At 39.4% G+C, this 25303-nt stretch overlaps 2 protein-coding genes across 2 annotated transcripts in view; both read left to right on the top strand.

Annotated features, from left to right (window-relative positions):
• The window catches only part of LOC103258203 (LIM zinc-binding domain-containing Nebulette-like), a 193008-nt gene that overhangs the window by 21754 nt on the left and 145951 nt on the right, over positions 1-25303 (top strand). The gene's annotated exons all lie outside the window — the stretch shown is intronic.
• On the top strand, positions 2044-24711 carry CUNH10orf113 (chromosome unknown C10orf113 homolog). The gene is given in 6 exon segments (XM_021711300.1): positions 2044-2090; positions 3357-3504; positions 3506-3531; positions 13799-13807; positions 24431-24479; positions 24481-24711. Coding segments are annotated over 6 exon segments (510 nt in total).

Here is a 25303-nt window from a genome sequence, read left to right as displayed (position 1 = left end):
CTTGGCAGTGCAAATGTTTGGAGATATGTTGTATGTTCTCTGGCATGTGTGACTTCAAGTTTTTCCACATACTGTAGTTGTTTAGGTCCGTGGATGGAGCCTCACGGGGTAGACTCTCAGCCATCATTTCAGCTTTAATTGGTTGTAAAATATTAGCAGGAAGGCAAAGTTATTTTACACCAAAGTGACTTTTTTGGGAAGTAGCAAATTAAATTTTATGGTAGCAGCTGTTCTGAGCAGAATTTGTCGGAAAGTTGATGAGAAGTGAAAGCTTACAATAATCTGAGATAAATTCCTAGTTTAAAAGAGATGAGAGCTACAAATAAATGAGGGTATTGAAGTCTAGAAAAATGTTTCTGTAAATATTTTACTTATTTTTTTTGTAAATAATTTAAAACCTAGGCCTTGTTATTACACATTTCAGCCTAAGTATTTCAAAAACGATTATTGCCCTGATTTTGTAATGGGAGACTTTATTGAGTTTAGAAGTCAATAATTATGTGCTAAAAAAGAAACATAACTTAGTAGAGAGACTTCCTAAGGGGAAAATTCTGAGGGGAAAAACACAAACTGAAAACAATTTCATCCCACAGCAATCAACTAAAACAGTTTCACCCCCACAGCAATCAACAACAGAAGACTTCTGTGACCAAATGTGTGAGGGGCGTTTTCCCACATGGACTAAGCAAGCAATCACTTTTGCAGTGACACCAGCTGGGGGTCCTCGAATTCTGTTCTGACACTGTCTACCTGAAGATAGCATCAGATCCCAGAGGCTGAGAGCTCAGCCCCCCAGGAGAGCCCCCATCCCCCTTTCGATACCAATCGCAAGCTCCAGATTGTTCTAGCTGAGCATTTGACCGACCACAACCCCCTTCTCTCCTTGGGTTCAGCCACTTTGCAAGAGCAGCTAACAGAACTCAGGGAAACACATTCAGTGGTTTATTGTAAAGGATATTAAAAAGAAGGATACAGATGAAGTGATGCACAGGGAGAGGTATGGGGGTAGGGTGGGAGCTTCTGTCCCCTCCCTGGGCTGGCCACCCTCCAGGATCTTCCACATGTTCAGCTGTCTGGAAGTTCTCTCTGCTGCAGGTCTTTTGTGGAGAGTTCACTGGACAGGCATGAGTGAAGCATGAAACCATGTGGAAATGTGATCGCAATAAGAGGGTATGATCTAATACTAATAGACTGAGTGGGGAAACCCAGCCAGATTCTTCTTGGCCTCTCTGTGCAGAATTCCTGCCTCCTGGGTGTAGGGCAGGACTCCTTCTGAAATGGAGGTCTCACGATCTATAGACAAGGTAGGCCAGATAAATAGAGTATATTTTTAGTTTCTATGTCCTGTCCTAGGGACCGAAAGGAGCAGGTGAAAAGAGGGCAGGAGGAGGTCGGAGGGAGAGATTCTGTTTTCTGAGGCCTGCTTCTGAGGCCAACATTATAACACATACTCTTTCACCTTTATCACTCTGAAGCTTTTCTGGAGCTGCTTTAGGAACCAAGGACTAAAGGTCAAATACTTTAACAACATATCTACAAAAAAAATAAAAAAAAATTAGCCAGATGTGGTGGTGTGCACCTGTAGTCCCAGCTACTTGAGAACCTGTCTCCTGAGCCCAAGGAGGTTGAGGCTATGGTGAGCTGTACTCTGGCCTGGGTGACAGAGTGAGATTCCCCACTGCAGACTAAAAAAAAATGCTTGTTGTTTTAGTCACTTAGGAATTAACAAGGGATATGGGAGTTATAAGCCAGGAACTATTGATGAGATCAATCTCTGCTCTCTCTCTCTCTTTATATATGTATATATGAATTCATCTTATGCATATATACTAGAATTCATCTTATATTTAAGTAGTGCTATATTCAATGAACTCCTAAGATAAAGGAGAGTTTAGTATCTTTTTGTTATTATTGTATCATCACTGCCTAAAAGCAACACCTGACATGGTAATAAATACTTGTGCTTGTTAATCATTTGTTTTATGAAGGAATCCTTGAGTAAATTGAGTTTGGGTGGCTACAGGATGGCCAGTACAAAGATTCATGCCTGCAGCCTCAAGTTCAGATGTCAGTGGGAACAGACTGCCAAGGTAAATGAGTGAAGTAGAGGATGAAGAACTCAAGTTGGTCTGGGTAACCAGATAGAATGTTCTGTATAGGTACCTGTTTAGTGAATGTTTTGTCTCCTTCCGTGGAGGTGGATTCGTTTCTTCTTCCCATGGGGGTGGAGGCTTGAGCTGTGGTAAATCTGAAGGGCTCCCTGGGAAGACGGGGCTTATGGAATACAGAAGACTGGGGAAATTGTACTCTTCATTGAAGTCTTTCTAGAATCCACAGAAATCATGAGGTAAAGTTAGATTGCGGTGGGTTGAGGATTGAGTGGGAAGTGAGAAAGGAAAGCCAGTGAATGGAGTCTCCTCTTTTGAGAAGTTAAAAAAAAAAAAAAAAAAGCAAGAGAAGAGACTGGAAGAGAAGCTGGGTCAGAGAAGAGCATTCCAGAAAGATACAAGGCAAGGTGGGTGGGTGGGGGGGATTACTCTGCCAAAGAGGATCCCTTCTTCTGAGAGAATGGGTGAAGATCCCAGTTTCTGAGGTGGAAATGGTGAGCAGATGGTAGACCTTGCCAGAAAGCAGGAGGAGGTCCTGAGCTCAGTGAGGAGCATGTGTGTGGTTTTTGATTTGAGGAAGATGTGTGTAGCATGTAGTACTAAAATGCATCTCTTTTTTCACTTTTATCACAGTTTTTATTAAGAGGTGCTAAAGAAATATTCTCAGAAAGATTGAGTCAAAACTTCCCTTGCTTTTTCCTTCTGACTTAAAACTCAACAGAAGCCTCAGGCACTTCAGAAATGTTGAGTAGTAAGAAGCATTCAAAACTATACCAGCAAGGATCTTGTGGACCCATGGAAATCCAGAGGCTATTGCTTTTCTGTGTAGAATACTGTACTGACTAAAACTCTAAGGCCTATCTCCCAGAACTTTGGTAGTCATTCAGTTAGATAACGGTGTCTGAAGTGATTCTGAAAATAATAGATCTGCCATAAAGCCACATAAAACATTATGCAACCTCTGCAGAAATTCAGTAATGTCTTTGGGATCTGGTAATACCTTAAGTTTGCAAGTATTTTTATAGTTAACAATTTTTTTTTTTACTTTACCAGGCCATTGCAATTCTTTTCCATCAGTGAATTTCACTGTGAGGTCTTTTCAGAGCATCTCATAATCAGTCAACAAATCTATTTCAAATGTGTTTGTTACTAAGCAACGGTTGCTAAGAGCTTCTGTAATTAAGATGAAAGTTCCAAGGTAACAATGCCCAAACACAGCACCATTTTCACCATTTTCTGATAATGCAGAAGTAGGATAGATAAAAGTGAAAGAAGGCCGTATTCTACAGAGAGCACTGTGTCTGAAATTTCTGAATATATTGGCTGTCCTCTGGCTTATATGAGAAACAATGTTTGTGTTTTACAAATCAGCCAGTCATTTTTTTCCTGGTATGCCTGAGATGTATATTCCAGACGTGAACAGGTAGAGTATGAGTCCGAGGCTGGATGACTGCACGGCTGAGCTAAGACGGGGCCACATGGTGACACAAATCATGCTGCCTGACACGTGCAGCTGTAAGAGGGATAAACGGAGTACCCTCCACGTGAAATAAACTTCCTTTGCAGTTATGACTGACCTAGATTAAGCAACGATGCAGGCCTGTTCTGTCCTTTGCTTAACAATGCACAATTTCTTTTTCTCCTGGAGATTTTGTAAAGGAAGATGCAGATGAATTTTTTCCTATTCATCGTGCCTGGCTCATAGCAGGCACTTAACAAATGTTCCTCTTTCCCTTCTCGCTCCATTTTGTTCCAGGGGCAAGGAGGGGGTTAGAGTTTCCATGACAACCTGTTGTTGAATGACCTCCTTTCAGACCTGTTGTTAGATGCCCAATGGGCCCGAGCTGCGGTCCAGAGAGCCAAGCCTCACCTAATGGAGGGCTTTGCTGGTAAAAGAAGATTCATTCAGTCCAAGTCAACAAGTAGTTACTGAGTGACCCTCCAGCAGCATAAGGCCCGTCCCTGAGGGTTTACTTGCAAGTTGGCCTGTGGCGGGCAGAATGATGTCAGCCACCAGAGGGTATTGACCAATGGATCTGGTTGTGTTTTGGCACCATACCTTAGGCTTCAGGTCTTGGGCAGGTCATAACCGCCTTGAATTTTAATTTCCTCATCTTTACCCTGTGAACAATAATACCTGCCTGGCTCATATCTTAGGGCTAGCATAAGGATTAGATAAGGAGAATATGTGAAGTGCTGTGGAAAGGTGTATATGTATTCATTTATTCAACTAATGCTTACTGAGCAGTTCCTATATGTCAGGTACTGTTCGAGTTCCATAATATATTCCATCAGGTTCAGGTCAGTACCAATAAATAGATCTGCCTAATTCTTTTCAATGGTAATTTAATGTTTTATAGTTATAGACATTCCATAATCTATTTAATCTTCCCCCAATTAATGGACATTAAGATAAACAGTGCTGCATCGGACATCTTTATACAAATATCTTTGGCATATGTGAGGCTGTTTCTCTAGGAGAGTACTGAAAGAGACTTGGCCATGCCAGAAGGCTTATATATTTAATATTTTATTGGATACTACCACATTCTCCCACTAAAAGGCAATAGCAACCTACCTTCTGAAACAATCTGTGTGAGAATGTTCATCTTTTCCCACCTTTGCTAATATAATCCTTCAAATTTTACTAATCTCTTGGATAAAAAAATAGATGATAATGGTTGTGTTATTTTCAATTCCTTGTTCTGCTCATGAGCATCTTTTAGTGTGTTTGGCCATTTTTACCTACCCCTTTTGTCTGCCTGGAGATGTATCTTTTTCTTAATTGGAAGGGGCTTTTTATGATTTAAGCTTGTTTACATACTTTTTTCATTTTGTTTTGTATACTTTTCTGTTGAGATGGTAGAGCTAATGCTAATTACTGTTTTACAGAGGAGATGAGAGACAGTGAGGTTAGATAGCTAGTTATAGTCATTTGACCTTATATGATGCAACTTGGGTTGAAACCTATCACTTCCTAGTCCAGTCTGCTTTTAGTTGAACAGAAAGGGTTATTTGGGAGGCTCAGCAGTCCAGGGGTGGGGGTGGGGGTATCTCAATAGAGCTATTTAGATATTGGAGGTAGCACCAGGGAGGCCACTGGGTCACAGAAAGGGAACGATGCCCAACACAAGTTTCTCCCAGTGCCAGCGGCCCATTCAAACCCATCTACAGGAGTTACCTAATCCTGGGAAAAAGCGAAGGTAACTGAGGGATGGAGGGCCATGACTGCATCTTTGTTCCTTAGGAGATGGATACAAAGTTGAAGGAGAAGGAAAGTGACAATCCCTGGGGGGTGCCACCTTTCTGCCTGTCAAAGGCCCAAGCAATGCTGCAGTTGCCTCTACATTGCAGAGACTAGAGAACACTGCTATTCTTAATAATCACAAGAGACACGGAACAAAGATCCACTTCTTATTGGAGTTTTCTGTGGTACCTTATTTGTATCATCATACTTGTTTTTCGCTGATTGGATAATGACCATTTTCCTTTTTTGTGTAAAAGAATAAACTAGATGTAAAGTTTTTCCAGAGTGGTCTTATTTTAGGCTTTTTCTTTTTTTCTTTTGGGAGCCTAGTACTTTATTCACATACTAGGAATAAGCCAGTACAAAATACATTTTTAGAAAATTCACTTGGAGATACAGATCCCCCACCACCACCCCAGAATCCCACACACCTGTGCTCTTCTTCCCAAGTTGACTCAGCTCTCCTGGGCCTCCTCTAAGAGCTAGAGCAGGATGAAAATGTTCTAAAATTGACTACACTGATGGCCACACAACTCTGACTATACGAAAACCCACTGAACTGTACACTCTAAGTGGGTGAATCGCATAGTATGTGAGTCATATCTTAAGAGGCTGTCTTAAAAAAAAACGAAAGGAGCTGGAGCAGGGGGTCATCAGCCCTGAGGGTGAAGGTGAGTGTGTGCTCTGGTAGTGCCTGGGATCACACTCCAGGTTCTCAATTACCTCCATCGACAGGTGAGCCTGCTCCGTGCTGGACTGGGTGCCACGAAGTATACTTGCAGGTATTTTGCAGGAGAGCAGGTAGTGCCGGTACACTGCAGGTGGTCGCCCTTCACCGGGTAGTGATGCAGGATGGCTTCTTGCCCCTGGCGGAGGATGTTCCCTGCAGTGTAGCTCCCACAGTGACCTGATGCCCTGGTGATGGCAGATGGTGATCAGATTCATGTCATCGAGGTGCTGCTGGTTTCACTTGAGGTTGGTGACGAGGATAAAGCCATCAGAGGGATTTGGGCTCTCAAAAGCCATCTGGTCCACTTCAGCCTTCTGTGGCGAATGCTGTATACCCACTGGATACTGACATTCTGCGACTTCAGGTAGGGTAAGGTAAAGGTCTTGTAGTCATCTTCCTTCCCTGGGATCAGGTAGAGGTCCTGGCGCAGGTACTTCTTCAAGTGTTTCTCTGTGGCGGGGTAAACCACTGTCATCCTCACATCACTGAGCTGCCTTGAGGGAACAGGTGATAGGTGCTCTGGATGTCGCTGGAGAACTGCGGGACTGGAGCCCAGGGCTGCCTGTCAGGATGTATTCTCCAGGGCCACAACACATTCTCTCCATTCCCACCCCCAGAAGCCTCATCCACCTTCCTGTGCAGGAAAATACTTTTGTCGCATACAGACTCCCTCAGCACTTTTACACTCTAAAACCAGAGAATGGAAAGCAGATAGGGGCAGTGATACCATTTCCAAAGACTGCTTCCTTTTCCTCTGTGCTAGGGACCTCCACTGCCTTCTGTGCACACTTATTCATGATGGTCTGTGGCACTGCATCTGCCATGGTGCCCAGGAGGAGATGTGTGCTTTTTTTTTTCTTTTTGAGACAAAGTTTCTGTTTGTTAACCAGGTTGGAGTGCAGTGATCATGGCTCACCACAGCCTCAGACTCCTGAGCTCAAGCGTTCCTGCTTCAGCCTCCCAAGTAGCTGAGACTACAGCTGTGTACCACCCTGCCCAGCTAATCATTTTTGATTTTTTTGTAGAGATGAGATTGCTATGTTGCCTAGGCTGGTCTTGAATTCCTGGCCTAAAGCAGTCCTCTAGCCTTAGTCTCCCAAAGTGCTGGGATTATAGGTGTGAGCCACCACGCCCGGCCTCATTTTGATTTGTGATAACTGATTGTATTAGAAAATGTCTTTGCCTGCTTTAGTCTGTTTCACAGGCTGCTATTGACTCCTGTTTTCTCTTGTTCTGTCCCAGGTGCTCTCTTATACACCCTGAATGGGTAGTTTTGTTATAGGGTGAGAGGTAAGGCAATCATTCTCCTCTGGGTGTTGTCATATGATGCTGTCAGAGTAAGTCAAGCTGGGGTCTGCATTGCTATGGAACCCATGCGGCTCAGGTTGTGCTAATATTACAGGACTGGGTGGGACAACCCAGGGTGAAGTTGAACATATTTCTAGGCTACTTGGTGGGTCTGTCTGATCATGGTCTCAGAGAAGGGCTGGGCATATTTTAAGTCAAGTGTCTGTGTATCAAGAACACCACCAAGGCAGATTGCTTAGGAATGATGGGTTATATTACCAAGGAGAATGCTAAGAGAATTATTGTTCCTACAAGTTTCTCCACTGAATAAGGTCTTTTGTCCTGTTACAAAGAGTGATTCAAAATCCTTTAATCCTGGCCTGGCTGGAGTTGGTATGTGGATACCAGGGGTGGGGCTGCCTTCTACCAAGAAGCATTTGGTATTAGGTCAAGAGGAAGATTTTCTAGATGAAGAGTTCTGCTGAAGGGGTGGGGTGGGATAGGGTGATAATCCTGATTCTTGGGTACCCTGTTGATAGACCCTTGGGGTTAGTATTTGCTGTGAGGATTCCACATACTTGGCACGATAGCCCTCATTCAGAGGGATATAATTGACTTTGGGTTCAAGGTAGAGGAAAACTTAACATACTTTAGATGACACTTTCTCTCATTTTCTGACTTTTATTAAGAATGGGATGTTTTCCTTTTGTCCATTTCATTCAATTCTTTTTTGTTCTCTTAGATTTATTTTTCCAACTTTTAATTGTCTTTTTTTGCTTCTCTGTCAATGGTTGATTCTTGATGTCAAAGGGTGATTTTTTTAAACTGTTACTTTGAATATTAGCTTTTTCTTTCTTTTAGCTTTTATTTGGATATAATACTAGACAATCAGAAAGGTTGCAAGAATATCACAAAAATTACTGTATCTTTCACCCATATTCTCCAAATGATGAAAATTTGATACATTTGTTTTGACCTTTTCTCTTTCTTTCTGTACACCTATTTTTTTCTGAACCATTGAGATAAACGCAGATGAGATGTCTCTTTGACCTTAAATAATTCACTGTGTATTTCCTAAAAACAAAGACAACCTCTTCCATAAATACCATACAATTTTCAAAATTGGGAAATTACCATCGATACTGTAGCATTATCTAATCTATAGACCTCAAATTTTACTGAATGAAACAATAATGCCATTTTTAGTGAAAGAAAATTCCAGATCATGCAGGTCACTTTTTGTCATTTTCCTTGGTTGTCTTAAATCTGGAAGTGTTCTTTCTTTTTCACAGTAGTGAAATTTTTTTTTTTTTTTGAGTTGGAGTCTCACTCTGTCGCCCAGACTGGAGTGCAGTGGCCGCTCCCAGCCACCGCAGCCTCGACCTGCTGGGCTCCGGCGATCCTTTCGCCTCAGCCTTCCAAGTAGCTGGAACTACAGTCGCACGCTACCACACCCGCAGGCTCAGGCAATCCACTCACTCAGCCTCCCAAAGGTGCGGGATTACAGGCTGAGCCACCGAGCCCGGCTAGTAGTGACATTTTTGAAGACTATGGACCAGATTTTGTTTTTTTTTTTGAATGTTGCTTATTTTGCATCTATTTGACATCTCATGATTAGATTCAAGTTATACATTTTTGGCAGGACTAAAATTGATATTAGTTTAAAATAGATATTAATTTTTAATTAGTATTGATTTCTTAAAGTTGAAAACTAGATTACTTTTCATCTTGTGCCTTTATTTTACCTTCACTATCTTGATAATCTGTATATAAATCTAGTAAGTAGTAAGTAACTATAAAGTAAGAACAAACAGTTGTGGGGGGTTTGCTTTAAACAGTGGTCGATAAGCTGAAGCTAGACAGACTAAATTCTCATTAATCCATTCAATTTGTAACTTAATCACATTCCCTTAAACATTTAAAGTTGTATTTGTAAATAAATATATCTAATCTTTTTAATCACTTTAAATGCCTGCTAAAGCAAGCCTGAACACTTTAGCAAACACTTTACTAACTACTTGAATAATTCTTGTAAGTTAAAAATTAAACTTATAAATACCCTTGATTCCTCAGTCTCCTGAACATTTTATTATTGTTGAAAACATTCACATTTTTACTTTTTAACCAGTCACAAGTCCAAATCAATTATAATCTAGCACATTCTCAAAGATATCAGGCTTTCAAACATTCCACGTAGTTTGATACCAAATGTACAAAGATTATTCTGAACTTCACGCAAAGCTATTAACACTATGATTTTTGTTTATTTCAGCATCTCTGTATTTAATTCTTTTTCTTCCTTAGCTTGTCAAGATACATGGATACATGGAAAGCAGGTCTATTATGGAAGGTGGGTTGAGGTTACTGTGCTAATAGTTGCAGTATGTGCCATTTATACAGTTACTTATCTGGCAGAGATTTGTGGTTGAGGAAGCATATTTCCAGGTTCCTTTTGAACTACAGATAAATCCTTTTTGTAATTATGTGAGGCTAAGCCTCATGCAGTTGCTATGACAACGGATAGCAGTCCACACCCTTCAGATGCGGTGGATTTTCAACCTTGGTCTCCTGGGTTGCTACCCTTATGTTCTTCCATCTGATTTGAGTAGGTCTAGTTCTGCATTCTCATCCAGATTGCAACTGATTTCCTCTCCTGCTTGATTACATTCCGCATTTCTTTAACTCTTGGCAGCATTATATAGTTAGTCATTTTTTTCTCTCTGATTGGATTTTACATTTCCTTTCAAAACCTTTGGCCACAAATCTCAAGCTTTATACTAATGAAAATGTCCTTCTCTAATTTCTTCATGTTACTTTGAATTATAGCCTTTGGAGTTTGACTTAGATTCCCAGAAAGAGTTCTACTAGTGCTATGTAACTTGATTATGAAGATTCCAGGCCAGCCATGACTTTGAACATCTGAGAGCTCTGTGTACATTGTGTAACTAGAAATGACTGACGGTGTTCTCTTTTGAATTTTGTTGTTGAATTGCTTTCAAGCAGATCCTAGGGCTGAATCACAATTGAACATATAAAATAAAAGTAGGAATAGATCATATATAAGAACGTCATGAAGTCATGGACAGTGGCTACTGTTTATTATGATGTGCTATTTGCTTTTGGTAATTTAATTTGATTTTGCTTATTTAGAGTGTCTGGGATAATAGCAGTTGCTCTGTTTTCTTGGCAGATATTCTATCCTGTTCCTCTTTGTTCCTGTACAGTTCTCTTTCTTAAGTGTAGTTATTAAAAGTATGTGTTTTCAAGCCTGTAATCCCAGCACTTTGGGAGGCCAAGGTGAGAGGATTGCCTGAGCTCAGGGGCTCAAGACCAGCCTGGGCAACTTGGTAAGACCTCATCTCTACAATAAATAAAAAAATAAACCAGGCATGGTAGCATACTCCTGTAGTTCCAGCTACTTGGAAGTCTGAGGAGAAAGGATTGCCTTAGCCCAGCAGGTTGAGGCTGCGATGGCCATGAGTGTGCCTCTGCACTCCAGCCTGGGCAACAGAGTGAGACTCTGACTTAAAAAAAACCCCCCAAAAACCCAAAAAATAAATAAATAAAAATAAAAGCACATGTTTTAGAATCAGTGGAGCCTGAGTTGAAATTGCAGTTCTGCAGTTTATTAGCTGTGTGACTGAACCTCTTAGAGCCATCCGTGAGGTAATACTACTTACCTTGCAGAGTCATCATAAGGATTAGGTGAGATATTTCTTGCTGAACACATCGCATAGCACCTGGAATAGGAGTTGGTATAATGGTTATTTTTCTCACTTGCCATCTTTGTTGTGTTTTTGTTATCACCCCTTGTCTCTGGTCTGCTTCAGACATCTTGTTAAATCCTGATCCCTCTTTTGGTTTTTCTGTAAGTGGTGCATCGCTTATATTCACTATGTATTTCCTCTACTTTGTAATGTTGGTAGAGGTATAACTGATGCTCTATTTATTGTAAAGATTTCTTCTCTTTGTCCTCTGGGAGAGCCCCTCAGTTTTCCCTTCTGGGCTACCATGAAGGGAACCCATAGGTAATCAGCTCTCCACTCAGAGGGCCATTACTTATATGTCCATCTTTCTTTGATCTTGGGAATTTCCAGCAGAAAATGGACACATTTTGCAGGTGCTTAGTGTGAATTGTCCCAGTAATACAAGGTTGTCTAGGTTTCCACTGTTTGAAGAAACTGATTTTATGCTCCCTCCTACCTTGTTTTTTATGGTTATAGTCATCATTACCCTCTAGGGGGCAATGAGAGGGTGCTGGCACAGAGGAGCTGACCACCGACAATTAGAAATCACAATACCCCTCATCCTCACCATGCTAGCTCCTTTCCACTTCCAGTTTTGCTTTGCTTAAGTGGTGCCAGCTAAAGGAATGGCCATGACTTTGAATAAATTTCAAAGGCTGAATACCCAAATGGGGGAATTAGCAGCAGTACCTATGGTCTTCTTAGACAACAAGCAGTAGGAAACTGATCAAATTCTACAAATTTCTACTTGTCCAGGGTAAGACCAGGTTGGTCATGATCAGGGTTTCCCCTAGTTGTTCAGAGTTATAAATGAACACCAAGGCTACATGAACAACTAACCATGAAGTCTAAACAAACAAGAATAGTTTTGGGTAATTGACTATAAGCAACGTTGTTTGGATAAATATTTGCTAGATACATACTCATATAATGCTGATAACTATTAAGTACCAGATGTCAGATATTCTGAAAAAAATATTGCTTTGGAGTCTAACAACCCTTTGGAATAAGTGTTATAATTATCTCCATTTTTACACTTAAGAAGTGAAATCCATTGCCTAGAGTCATATGTTCAATAAACGATAGAGCCAAGACCTAAACTCATATCCACCTAGGAACAAAGACCATGCTTTAATCACTTTCCTGTAGACATATGTCATGAAGAGCTGTGAAATGGCCACATTAGTGGGATTTTTCTTTGCCAAATTAAGAAAATTTTATGCCGGTCAGGAGTCAGCAAAAAGCACTGATTTAAGGAAGAACCTATCAACTCCAAAAATACTGTCCCTAGATGTTCATTAATTCCACCAATCCATGACTCATTGGGTCAATAAGCAACTCCTTCTCAAGAAGAGTAAGAAGTTATATCAGTCATTTTACTCTAGGTGTGAATTAAGTCACTCAGGATGTTTCCCAAACAACAAACTGCAAGGTACCGTATGATAAAAGATTTGATGCTCAAGGGAAGAGAAAGTGGAGGCGATTTTGGAATACAGAGACCCTTTGGAATAGGGTAGACCTTGGTGAGTTTTGTCCAACCATAGGGTAGCAAACAGTAAAGTGGGAAGAGAGAGGGAATTTAGAAGGCTGAACAGGGCAGGGGTACAGAAGGAGAGGTGGGCGGGCCCCAAAGACAAGTGTACCTCCCTCCTGCTTTTGCTGGCCCTGAGCATCCTCATTGAGCCCTTGCTTGTGATGAGAGGAAGGGTTTGGAATAAGAAGTAGTCGAGACAGCTGTCCTCAAATTTCCACAGTCACCAGATGTATCTGGGGCTTTCTTAAAAATGGAGATGTCTGAATTCTACTTATTAGAGAATCAGATTAGCAGGTGAACTGGGCCCAGGAACTTGGATTTTTGTTTTCTTTTTTTTTTGAGTCGGAGCCTCACTCTGTCACCCAGGCTGGAGTGCAGTGGCATGCTATCAGTCACCATAGCCTCGACCTACTGGGCTCAGGTGATCCTTCTGCCTCAGCCTTTCAAGTAGCTGGAACTGCAGGCATGTGCCACCACCTTCGGCTAATTTTTTGATTTATTGTAGAGATGAGGTCTCGCCATGTTGCTCAGGCTGGTCTCGACTCCCTGAGTTCAAGCAGTCCTCTCGCCTCAGCCTTCCACAGTGCTGGGGTTACAGGCTTGAGCCACTGTGTCTGGCTCACTAGGTGATTTTAATGCAGATGGTCTGAGGACCAAACTTTTGGAGACTTTGGATTGAAGTCTCTTCCATTGGGCTAATGGGCGAGTCTATGCCCAACCCAGAGTATGATCCGGAGGTTTCTATAAAGGTATGGATAACCTGGCTGAACAACTGAAGGTACTTGAATCAAAGAAGGTCTTCCTCTCTTTGAGAACTGTGTTTAATTGAACCAACCAAAGCTCTTTAAGGTGCAGAACATTCTGCCTCAGTGACAGGCTGCCCTAGTGTTTTTTGCCTCTCAGCTAGTTTCTGGCTTCTTCCCTTGGCTTGGCTTGGCTTGGATGTAAGGTGACAGGAAGAGCAGGCCAGCTGAAGAGAACCAAGGGTGATAGGCTGGACACTGAAAATAGGATTTTCAGTGTGAAATGGGGATGGTCCCAAGCAAACCGGGATGGTTGGCCACCCTACTTGTGCAAAAGCCCTCCTGGTGTAGAGCCATTGCTAATTCTATTCAACTACAGAAGGACTGTGCCATGATGTGTCAGGCCAGGAGAGTAGCTCCCTGGGCTGGTTTGGTATACCAGTAGAAGCGGTTTCTTTTTTCTTTAGTGGAAAGTCTCCTTGCCGTTTAGTTTTTCTGGCTCATTTCCTGCAGCTGCAGGAGGCTGAATGCAGGTAACCTCACTTGGTCTGAGAAGTAACTACTCAGTGCCTCACTTTTGTCAAATATCATTATGCCAAGAATCATTGCCAGCTTTCCTTTTTCTTTTTACATCTCCACTTTGGCTGTACCTAGGATGTGGGTTTACTGAGAATAGAGAAATTGGATCTTAAAACAGCCCTTTGGAAGGATAAGGATGGGGAAACATCAGAGAAAGGGGGTTAAGGAAGGATGGGCTGTCCTGTTGGCAGAGGCCTGTGGCCTCACCTCACCCAATGACTCTTCTCTTTCAGAGAGATCCTACTATATTCTTACTGAATTCAGCTTGAAAGAGGAAAATGTGTTTTCCTGAATGAGGAATGTCTCGAGGGTGGAGTTCAGGCTGTTTTGCTCTCAGCTGGGGCTCTGGGATGAAATAGGGCCTGTTACACACAAAGCTCTGTTTGAACTAAAATGAGTCACAAGAGGTGTCCAAGAAGGAAATGAACGAGTATACTGGCACCTGGACAAGTGTTGCCCTTGACTGAGGATGGACCGGTTGAATGATCAAGCTGAATAATTCTGTTTTTGTTTTTTAAAAAAGGCATAAAATATAAAGTGTGTGATGCGTGTGTACTTAGATAACAAACAGGGTCTGAAAGGAATTCATAAGAGGAATTCTGCAAACTGTTTTAAGCCATAGCAGCGTTGTTGAATAACAGTAGTACACCTTCCAGGTGAAGAGAGAACAACATTCTCCTGGATGAACAAAGTCTAATGTTTGTTAGAATCAGTAATCGCTTAGTTCATGATTTGATCCCAGAAGCTTTCCCCATCTAATTATATTGTGCATACGCTAATATTAATAGTAATTTACAATTGCTAAACACACACTTTGACAGAATAGTTGTAAGGGGAAAAAGGAAAATGTTCTAGAGCTTTCTGCCTAGTAGGAAATCACTTTTGAATGGAAATTTGCCCAAACCTGGGTAATTGGGGATAGACAGTATAAGATAACCCTTGAATGAGAGACTGAAGGTTGTTTATAATGTGAGTTGACATGGGTGGACTAGTATCCCTTAAAATTTATAAAATATGTGCAGGAAATCTGGAAAAAAAACTAGACTAAGAGAACTAATCCTGCTTCCTGCCTCTAGCATTACAAAGTATTTTTAATACTGTTGCTAAATGACCTGGAAACAAAAACACTATAGAGTAAGAGTACATTGCCTTTATAAAGCAGCTTTGAGTCTAGGAGAGTAGAACATGACTTGATTAAGTCGAAGTCTTACTTTTTGAGGGCATGGAAAATTTGGCACCTGTTTTGAATTTGTCTTAGGTAAGTGTGCAGGTCTATGGGAAAAAAAGTGACGCTTATGCAGGACAAAAATGACCATCAGCATTAAGTGGTCCCTAGTTGGGGCACCCTAAGGCTCTGGGATTCTAGGAAGCCACCTTGCCCATCCAAGCCCTACTTTGCTATTTTTTTGAGACATATATTTCTTTGGAAATGATACCACTAGGATTAATATGATGGAATCTTTACTGTAATAATAACTAATGTGTATTGGGGACTATGTCTCCAAGATTAATATTATAGGATTTTTGCTGATAATAATAGCTAACGTGTACTGAGGGCTCATGATGTATCATACACAGTTCTGAATGGTTTGTCTATATTCACTCATGTGATCCTTATAACTCTATGAAGGTGCTCTATTTTTTCTGTCCCCATTTTAAGATGAAGAAGAGCTGATGTACAGAGAAGAGACTAACTTGACTCAAACCCACACAGTGTGTAAATAGTAGAATTAAAGTAGGGTCTGGCTTTAGGACTTATACTCTTCTTCTCATCCTCTTTTGGGGATGTCCCCCCCATCATTGATTGGGGATCATAGAGAAATTATAACAGGTTACACTTCACTGATAGTAAGCAACACTCCACCGAGCCTAGCCTCCTAAGATGTAGCAATTTTCCCCTTCCATGATTTAACCAGTAATTTCATTTTGTGAAAAACATCACCTGCTTTTCTTTTCTTGAAGCCATGACTTCTACTGAGGTAAATGGTGTGAGGACTGAAGTTTCAAAAATCAAACTCAAAGTGTCACAATAAAGAAAACTGGCAAAAGGATGAAGTTGGACCCCTGCCTCATACCATACCAAAAATATTAACTCAAAATGGACCAAAGACTTAAATGTGAGAGCTATAAGTATAAAACTCTTAGAAGAAAACATAGGCATATAAATATTTGTGCCTTTGGATTAGGAAGCCAAGAAACATAGCACCAGAAGAAAAAAGTAAACTAGATTTCATCCACATTTAATATAATTTTTCTTTTATTTATATTTTTTATGTATATATTTTATTATAAAGATGTGGGCTGCAATTCAGGGTTAGGTATACAAACATTGATTATGCAGGTACCTTGTTGATGAGGTATGCCCCTCCCTCCCCTAGCAGTTTCCCTCAACCTCCAATCCTACCTCCTCCCCTGACAGTTTCCCATTACTGCCAATCCCTTTCTTATAGTATTATGATAATTGTTCAAGGTCCACTTATGAGTGAGAGCATATGGTACTCTGTTCTTTGTTTCTATGTTTTCTTTTAAAGGATGCTATCAAGAAAGTGAGAAGACAAGACTATTCATAAAATGCAGAAAATATTTTCAACTCTTATATCTCATAGAGGACTGGTATTCAGAGTATATAAGGAACTGTTACAACTCAATAATAAAAAGACAAATACCCATTTAAAAATAGGTAAAAAGAGTTGAATAGACATTTCTCTAAAGAAGATATACAAATAGTGAATGAACATATGAAATGAGGCCCAGAATCATAAGTTAGACATAGAATTACCATATAACCCAGCAATTCTGCTTATTGGAAGAAAATTGAAAACATATGTCCATACAAAAACTTATACATGATTGTTCATAGCAACATAATGCATAGCAATCTAAATATCCACTAATTGATGAATGAATAAACAAAAATGTGGTTCTATATAGTGGAACATAATTCAGCCCTTAAAAGGAATCAAGTGCTGATATATACTATAACGTGGTGAATCTTGAAAACATTAAGCTAAATGAAAGAAATCAGACCCTAAAGACCACATATTGTATGACTCCATTTATTTGAAATGTCTAGGACAGGCAAATCCATAGAAACAGAAAGTAAATTAGGTTGCCAGAGGGAAACGGGATAATGGGGAGTGACTGCTAATGAGTACAGTGCTTCTTTTTGGGGTGATGCAAATGTTCTGAAATTATACAGTAGTATTGTTTGCAAAACTTTGAGAATGTACTAAAACCCACTGAATTATACACTTTAAAAAGGTGAATTTTATGGTATTAGGATTATATCTCAATATAAACACATACATACATGTAGCATACATACTAAAAGAGCAGAAACAAAGTTGTAGCTTTCCTTCTGGGAAAAAGTAGGAAACAAAGTCACTATTGATCATTTTACCAACTTCATCTTGAGAACGCGCACTAAGGGGCACCAGGACCAAGCTCTTCACCACATGAACTTTTTGTTTTCTTCCTTTTTTTCTTCTCCTTATTTCTTCTCTCAAACTTAATGGTTAGAAGAAATGATTAATTTAGTGGGGAGAAAGAAGATGGTGCTTCTGTTTTAATCTTGAGGTCAGTACTCCATGTCGTGACCTGTCAGACACACCAGAGATTCTACACAGATTACAAAACACATCGTATGGTCCTATTGTGCTTTTTTCCAGCTGGATTGTTTTTGGTTTGGTTTTGTTACTTTTGCTTATTCGTTTATTTTACAGAGAAAATTTTTACAGTGAGAAAAGTTCAAGTCCACTGAGACCTAACTGAGGATGATAGACTTTGTCATTGTTTCTTTCTGTTTTTGGTATTAGTGTAATTGTGAGAGTCACAGAATGAGTTAGGAAGTATTCCCTCTGCTTTTATCCTCTGGAAGAGAGTATAGTGAACTGATATAATTTTCTCCTTAAATGTTTGGTAGAATTCATCAGTAAACTCATTTAGGCCTTGTGCTTTCTGTTTTAGAAAGTTATTAATGATTGATTCAGTTTCTTTAATAGATAGAGGCCTATTCAGATTGTCTGTTTCTTCTTGTGTGAGTTTTGGCAGATTGTGTCTTGCAAGGAATTGGTCCATTTCATGTAGGTTATTAAATTTGTGAGCGTAGATTTGTTCATAGTATTTTAAAATTATCCTTCTGATGTCCATGGCATCTGTAATGATGGATCCGCTTTCGTTTCTGATATTAGTAATTTGTGTCTCCTCTCTTTCTTATTCTGCCTAGAAGCTAATTGATTCTATTGATCTTTTCAAATAATGAGTTTTTTGTTTCATTGATTTTTCTCTATTGATTTCTTGTTTGCAATTTCACTGATTTCTGCTCTCATTTTTATTATTTCTTTTCTCCTGCTTACTTTGTATTTAATTGCTCTTCTTTTTTCTAATTTTCTAAAGTGGTAAGTTAGATCATTGATTTTAGATCTTCCTTCTTTTCTAATATATACATTCAATGCTATAAATTTCTCTCTAGGCATCGATTTTGTGACATCCCACAAATTTTGATAAGTTGTTTCATTTTCACTCAGTTCAAAATATTTTAAAATTTCTCTAGAGATTGTATTTGGGGATTTTTCAGCTCTCTTTCTGTTATTTTTAGTTGAATTCCATTGTGGTCTGAGAGTATATGTTGGATAATTTCTATTCTTTTAAATTTATTAAGGTTTATTTAATGTGATCTATATTGATGAATGTGCTACATGAACTTGAGAAGAGTCTGTATTTTGCTGTTGTTAGATGAAGTAGTGAATAGATGTCAATTACATGCAGTTGAATGATGGTGGTATTGAATTCAATTATGTCCTTGCAATTTTTTGCCTGCTGGATCTATCCATTACTGATCAAGGAATGTTGAAATCTCCAATAGTATGTGTAGATTCATCTTTTTCTACTTCCAGATTTATTGGTTTTTGCTTCATGTAGTTTGATGTTCTGTTGTTAGGTGCATACACATTAAAGATTCTTATATCTTCTTGGGGAATTGACACCTTTATTATATTATGTAATGTCTCTTTTTATCGCTGATAACTTTTTTTGCTTTGAAGTTTGATCTATCTGAAATTAATGTAGCTACTCTTGTTTTCTTTTGATTAATGCTAGCACGGTATTTCTCCATATATTTACTTTTAATCTGTGTTTTTATATTTAAAGTGGATTTCTTGTAGGCAATGTTTTTCATTCTCTCTAACAATTTCTGTCTTTCAATTGGTACATTTAGACAGTCAATTTTCAAAGTGATTGTTGATATAGTTGGATTAATATCTGCCATATTTGATACTCTTTTGGGTTATTTGCCCTTGTTCTTTTGTTCCTATGTCTATCTTTCATTCTTTGTCTGGCTTTTATGGTTTTAATTGGACATTTTATAAAATTCAATTTTCTCTCCTTTCTTAGTCTATCACTTACATTACTTTTTTTTTCATTTATTAGTGGAAGCCCTAAAGTTTGCAATATACATTTATAACGATTCCAAATTCTCTTTCAAATAATACTATGCTACTTCATGGGTAATGTTAGTATCTTATAATAAGAAAATAATTCTAATTCTTCCCTCTCATCCCCTGTATTATTGTTGTTATTTATTTACTTATTGTTGAAATCTCACTCTGTCACCCAGACTGGAGTGCAGTGCCATGCTCACGGCTACTGCAGCCTCTACCTGCTGGGCTCAGGCAATCCTTCTGCCTCAGCCTTCCGAGTAGGTGGAACCACAGGTGTACCCTCCATACCTGGCTAATTTTTTGATTTATTGTAGAGACGAGGTCTTGCCAAGTTGCCCAGTCTGGTCTTGAATCCCTGGACTCAGGCAATTCTCTCGCCTCTGCCTTCCAAAGGGCTGGCATGAGCCACCTTGCCCGGCCATTTCATTTATAGATAAGCTTACATAAGTGTGTAAGTACATATATGTACACAAATATGTATACATACATAAGATATCTCTATGTAAGCATATATCATTGAATACATTATTTCTATTATTATTTTGGACACAATACTATCTGTTAGATCAATTTAGAATAAAAAATAAAAAGTTTAAATTGTATCTTTACATATTTCTTTTTTGATGCACTTCCTTTCGTTACATAGATACATGATTCTGGCCTTCATCATTTTTTCTTTCTCTAAGAAACTTCTTTTAACGTTTATTGCAAGGCAGATGTACCAGCAGCAAGTTCCCTTAACTTTTGTTTGTTTGAGAGAGTCATTATTTCTCCTTAACTTTTGAAGTATAATTTAGCAGAGCACAGAATTCTAGGTTGTTGGTTTTTAGTTTTATTTTTTTTCTCAAAACTAAATATTTCACTCCACTTTCTTCCTGCTTACATGGTTTCCTAGAAGAAGTTCAATGTAATTCTCATCTTGGTTTCTGTTTAGACAAGGATTCTTTCAGGATTTTTTTTTTAATCTTTGCATTTCTGTAGTTTGAAAATGATATGCGTAGGTGTAGTTTGTTGGCTTATGTTTCTTGGTGTTCTGTGAGTTACCTGGATCTGTGGTTTGGTGTTTGACGTTAATTTTAGGGAAATTCTGAGTCATTATTATTTCAAATATTTTTTTCTATTCTCATCTCTCTTTAATCTCCATCTGGTATTCTCAACATATGTATGTTACACCTTTTGTAGTTGTCTCAGAGTCCTTGGATATTCTGTTCTGTGTGTGTGTGTGTGTTTTCCCAGACTTTGTTACTTTTTGCTTTTCAGTTTTGGAGGTTTTTATTGATACATTCTCAGGCTCAAAGATTTTTTTTCCTCAGCTGTGTTTAGTCTACTAATAAGCCCACCGAAGGCATTGTTCATTTCTGTTTCAGTTTTCTGATCTCTAGCATTTTTGGTTCGTTCTTAGAATTTCCATCTCTCTGCTTACATTACCCATCTGTTCTTACATGGTGTCTACTTTATCCATTAACGCCCTTAGAATATTAATCATAGTTTCTTTAAACTCTTAATCTGATAATACCAATATCCCTGCCTGTTTGTTTCTGTCTCTTGCTTGCTCTGTGTCTTTAAATTATGTTTTTTGCCTTCTAATATTTACCTTCTGTAATTTTGTCTTGATAGCTACACATGATGGAACAGGTAAAAGAAACTGCTGTAAGTATGTCTTTAGTGATGTGGTTGTAAGGTGTTAAGGGAAAAGGGAAGTATTGTATAGTCCTGTGATTGGGTCTCAGCCTTATAGTCAGGCTGTACCTCTGGATTGGAAACTTGACAACTACTTCTCAGCCCCACCCTCGTTAGGTGGAACAGGATGGCTAAAGTGGGCTGCCGCTGGCATTTCCTTTCCTCCAGGTCAGTTAGACTCTGATAAACCTCCTGTAGGTTAAGTTCTGGTGGAATAGATTCTCCTAAGGGCAAACCTTGTTAAGAAAAATGGAATGCTCTGGTGTATTTCAAAATGGATCCTTTTCCCTCCCTCAGCTGGAAGCATGGGCAAATTTTTCTCCAGTGTTAACTGTGGGAACTGCCAGATGATTGGGTCCCTTGGAGCTTTTAATTCTCAGACTTGTCCACACTGTTCTTCCAGCAATGGATCAATTACAGTTTAGGTTTCCCTGCCTCAGCACTGGTCTCCATGGTGGTTTCTATTCCTGAGTCTCTGCTTCAGTAGAGGCTTTATGCTTCCCTGCATTTGCCTGTCTCTCTCTCCAATCTTGGGGGCAGCGATTTGCCCTATGTCCACCCCTCTCTGACAAATCTAAGAAGAGTTGTTGATTTTTCAGTCTGTTCAGCTTTTTCTTGTTGTTAGAACAGAATGGCGACTTCCAGGCTGCCTACATGAGGAACGGGAAACTAGAAGTTGCCCCACCTGTTATTGTTTTTGAATTTTGCTGTTCTTGTTAATATGCATGTGGCTAGCCTTTGTGTTGCCTGTTCACTTTGGAAACTAGTGAATGTGGTGTCAAAAAAGGCTTAAATTAAACACTTTGTAGCCTTTCCCTGCCCTTAAATTTGATATCTTTGCTGTAGGAGCTGCATAAGTAACAGCTAGTGAAAAAATATGTATGTGGCCCCTCTGATATTCAATTCTTAACCCACTGACAACTTTATTTCTCAAACTGTCCATTGAAGACGGAGGTTCAGATAGAGTTTGAGGACCATCTTTTGTTTTTTTAAGTGTTATATTTTCATGCTTTGAGTACATGTTTGCTTTTGTTACATTTTTTGGGACATGTTTTAACGATCCTGGGCTAAATTGAGATTTGAGATTTGAACAAGGTGTTGGTGGTGTTCTTTTGTCCTCCCTTTTTTGCTTTTGTCCCTCTACCCTTTCCATTCTAAACCTTCCTTTCTAGGCACTCATTTCTTGTGTATCTTTAGTAATTAGGTACCCTCACTGGAGTTTTCACTTGTCTGCTTTTCTGGATTCTTGGTTGTTCTGTGTGCCATCTCCTTAGACTAAATTTAATCTGCTAAAGTAACAAAGTCGTGTTGCTCACTGCATCATTCCTTCCAGATGGCACATTGAAGCACTCCTGTGCCTACTATTGGTGCTGCCTTTGAATTTGGTTGTAATGAAAAGAGCATGTGTTTGGTATCATAAGTTCACGTTCTAGTCTTGCCTGAGTCATTAACTTCTTTTAAAAAAAATTCTAAAATATTTTAGTGTGAATTTCCAATAAATAAATACCTGTATGCACAACCACAACGTAAATATTATAAAAAATTTATAATTTCTTAATTTCCTGTAACACAGCCTATATTCACATTTTATTTCTTGTCTCTTGCAATTGCAAAGGTTTTTAAAATTTTGTTTTGCTTTAGTAGTTGCTCAAATTAAGAGCCAAATGAAGCCAATTTGATATTTACCAACTTGGCAGCTTGTCTTGTTAGTATTTTTAAATCTATAATAGTCCCCGCCCTCTCCTTTCCCCTTTTTAATTCCCTTGACTTGTTGGAGAAACCAAGTTATTTGCCCTATAGAAAGTCTCGTGTGCTAGGTTGGGCTGATTGCTTCCTTTTAATGTCATTGACTTTGTGCCTCTATCCCCATATTTCCTATAAGCTAATAGATCAAGAGGCCTGAGTATATTCTGAGTGTATATTTTTATTTTCTTTTCTGGCAAGGACACTTTGTAGTTGGTGCTATGTTCTTCCCAGTGCACTGCATTAGGAGGGATGTAGTATCTGATTGTCACGGTTTTTGTGAGGTTAAGATTGATCAGAAGATTTAGTTGTATGTCCAATCCATCTTTTTTAAAGTTCCTAATCAACCTTTTACTAAATGGTTTTTGCAAATATTAATAATCTTCCCTAGAAGTCACAAAAAAGAAATTTTCTTTTTTTTTTTGAGTTGGAGTCTCACTCTGTCACCCAGGGTGGAGTGCAGTGGTACACTCATGGCCACTGCAGCCTCAACCTGCTGGGTTCAGGCAATCCTTTAACCTCAGCTTTCCAAGTAGTTGAAATTACAGGCGCACACCACCGTGCCCAGTTAATTTTTTGATTTATTGTAGAGACAAGGTCTCGCCAAGTTGTCCAAGCTGGTCTCGAACCCCTGAGCTCAGGCAATCCTCTCATCTCTACCTCCCAAAGTCCTGGGATTACAGGCATGAGACGCTGCTCCTGGCAAAAGGAAATTTTCTAATCCTACTGTTCTTTCTGCATTTATTAGTTGGTATGCTTTAATATGCATGAATTTTTTTCTCATTAATTATTTGGTTACCTTGGAATATAGTTTAAAAAGAGAAAAACAGGATAAATTCTTCAGTCTTTTCCTTATCAATTTTCAGAATGATGAACTGGGACCTTGGTAAACTTTACTAGAGGTTGACCAGTGACTTATTCTCTCTTCTTTGAGGAGGCGGGAAGGGAGTGTGAGGAACATTTTCTCAACTCATTATAAACCCATGGATTTTATAGATTTGATGTGTTTAAATCAGTTGCAGTCATTCTTTCTGATATTCAGTTTGTCCCATCTTTAACCAGGGGAGACTCCTTCTGATTGGCTTGTGTGTCTCTTTGGCACTATTAGTTCAAACCATTAATTTCTGGGCAACGATTTCCTTCTCTCTAAGTAATTGGAATAGATGACCTTTATGATTCCTTTTAGTTGTAAATTCCCTCCAAGAGAAAAGATGCTATATTCTCATAATCTGTGATTAAATCTCTTATGCTGAACATCTAAACTTTTTTTCTCTTTAGATTTCACAAAGTGGGTGAATTCATGCATTTGAAAACATGAGGTGTTTTTGTTTCTCTTTCTGATCTTTCAGCTCCTGGTTATGTGAAAATGACTCAGAAGAGGTCCACATTCTAAGCTCAGTATCTAGGTAGAAAGCAAAGCAAAACAAACAACACAAACATTTCTATACTTAAGGCTGTAACAAAGCTTACCAAGTCCTTGATTTTGAAGCAGTCCCTGGTTTAGAATATACCAGTAGCATAGTTGTGATATTTTTTCTTTCCTTCTGTGGGGGGTACCAGGCATGAAGAATGGCCAGCTGTATGTCATCCCGCAGGCCTGAATGGCGAGCTGAGAAGGGCCTTAGGCCTCCCGGGGAGCTGGTCAGGGGAAACCAGAAGGCTGCAGAACTGTCCAACACAGGCCAGGTGGCTGCAGAGAGTTAGCTTGAGTCCTCACAAGCCGTCCATCCAGGCGGCTCCTGAACCAGATCCAGGCAACTGGGCCAAGTCCCCGAGGCTGTCTCTGGGACCAGAAGGTATAACCAGAGGGAACCATGGATTTAAATTCCAAGGCATAAAAGAAAAGTTCAGCATATCTAAGAGGAGCAGAAAATGACTTTTTGTAAATGCTTGAAAGACACTGTCTCATAACAAACCATATACAATGAAATTTTAAAAGAGCCCGGGTTTTGTTTCCGTCTGTGCCCTGTGGAGCACATGTGACTTCAAAAGGCAACTCTGTAGGGTGCAGAGAGGAAAGAACATGCTTTTATTCTAATTTTGGCCCAAATCCATCAAGCTATTTTTGATGGCTGAGAAACAAGACTTGCATTCCTTCTAAATTCATTTGCATTTGGCAAATCCACCTTTATTTTTCTACAGTGACCATTTCTCCAACCTGTGCTTTCCTCCTACTTTGAGACTTCATTTTTGGAAGGAAAAGGCAAGAATGACCATGATTTCAAGGAATGCCTCAAACAATCCAATTCATTAAGTGTTCTCCTCCCTACTTCCCCTTTCTTTCAGAGTTTAAAACAGTTTGTTTGTAAGACTATTTAAAACATGAAGTACTCTTTTAATAGGAGTCTTATGATGTAAAAAGGAGTTTCTGTTTCTATTTCATTGTGCTGGGGTCCCTTGGTGATAAGCGAGCATAGCTTCAGCCTAATGCTTGTGCACAGTGGCTGGCTGTGTGTGTGTTGGGGGGT

The sequence above is a fragment of the Carlito syrichta genome, unplaced genomic scaffold, assembly GCF_000164805.1.
Source record: "Carlito syrichta isolate Samal-C Ts95f unplaced genomic scaffold, Tarsius_syrichta-2.0.1 Scaffold302026, whole genome shotgun sequence".
In the NCBI taxonomy this organism is placed as follows: Eukaryota; Metazoa; Chordata; class Mammalia; order Primates; family Tarsiidae; genus Carlito; species Carlito syrichta.
The sequence above is the reverse complement of the archived record's forward strand: the minus strand, read 5'-3'. Positions and strand labels throughout refer to the sequence as shown.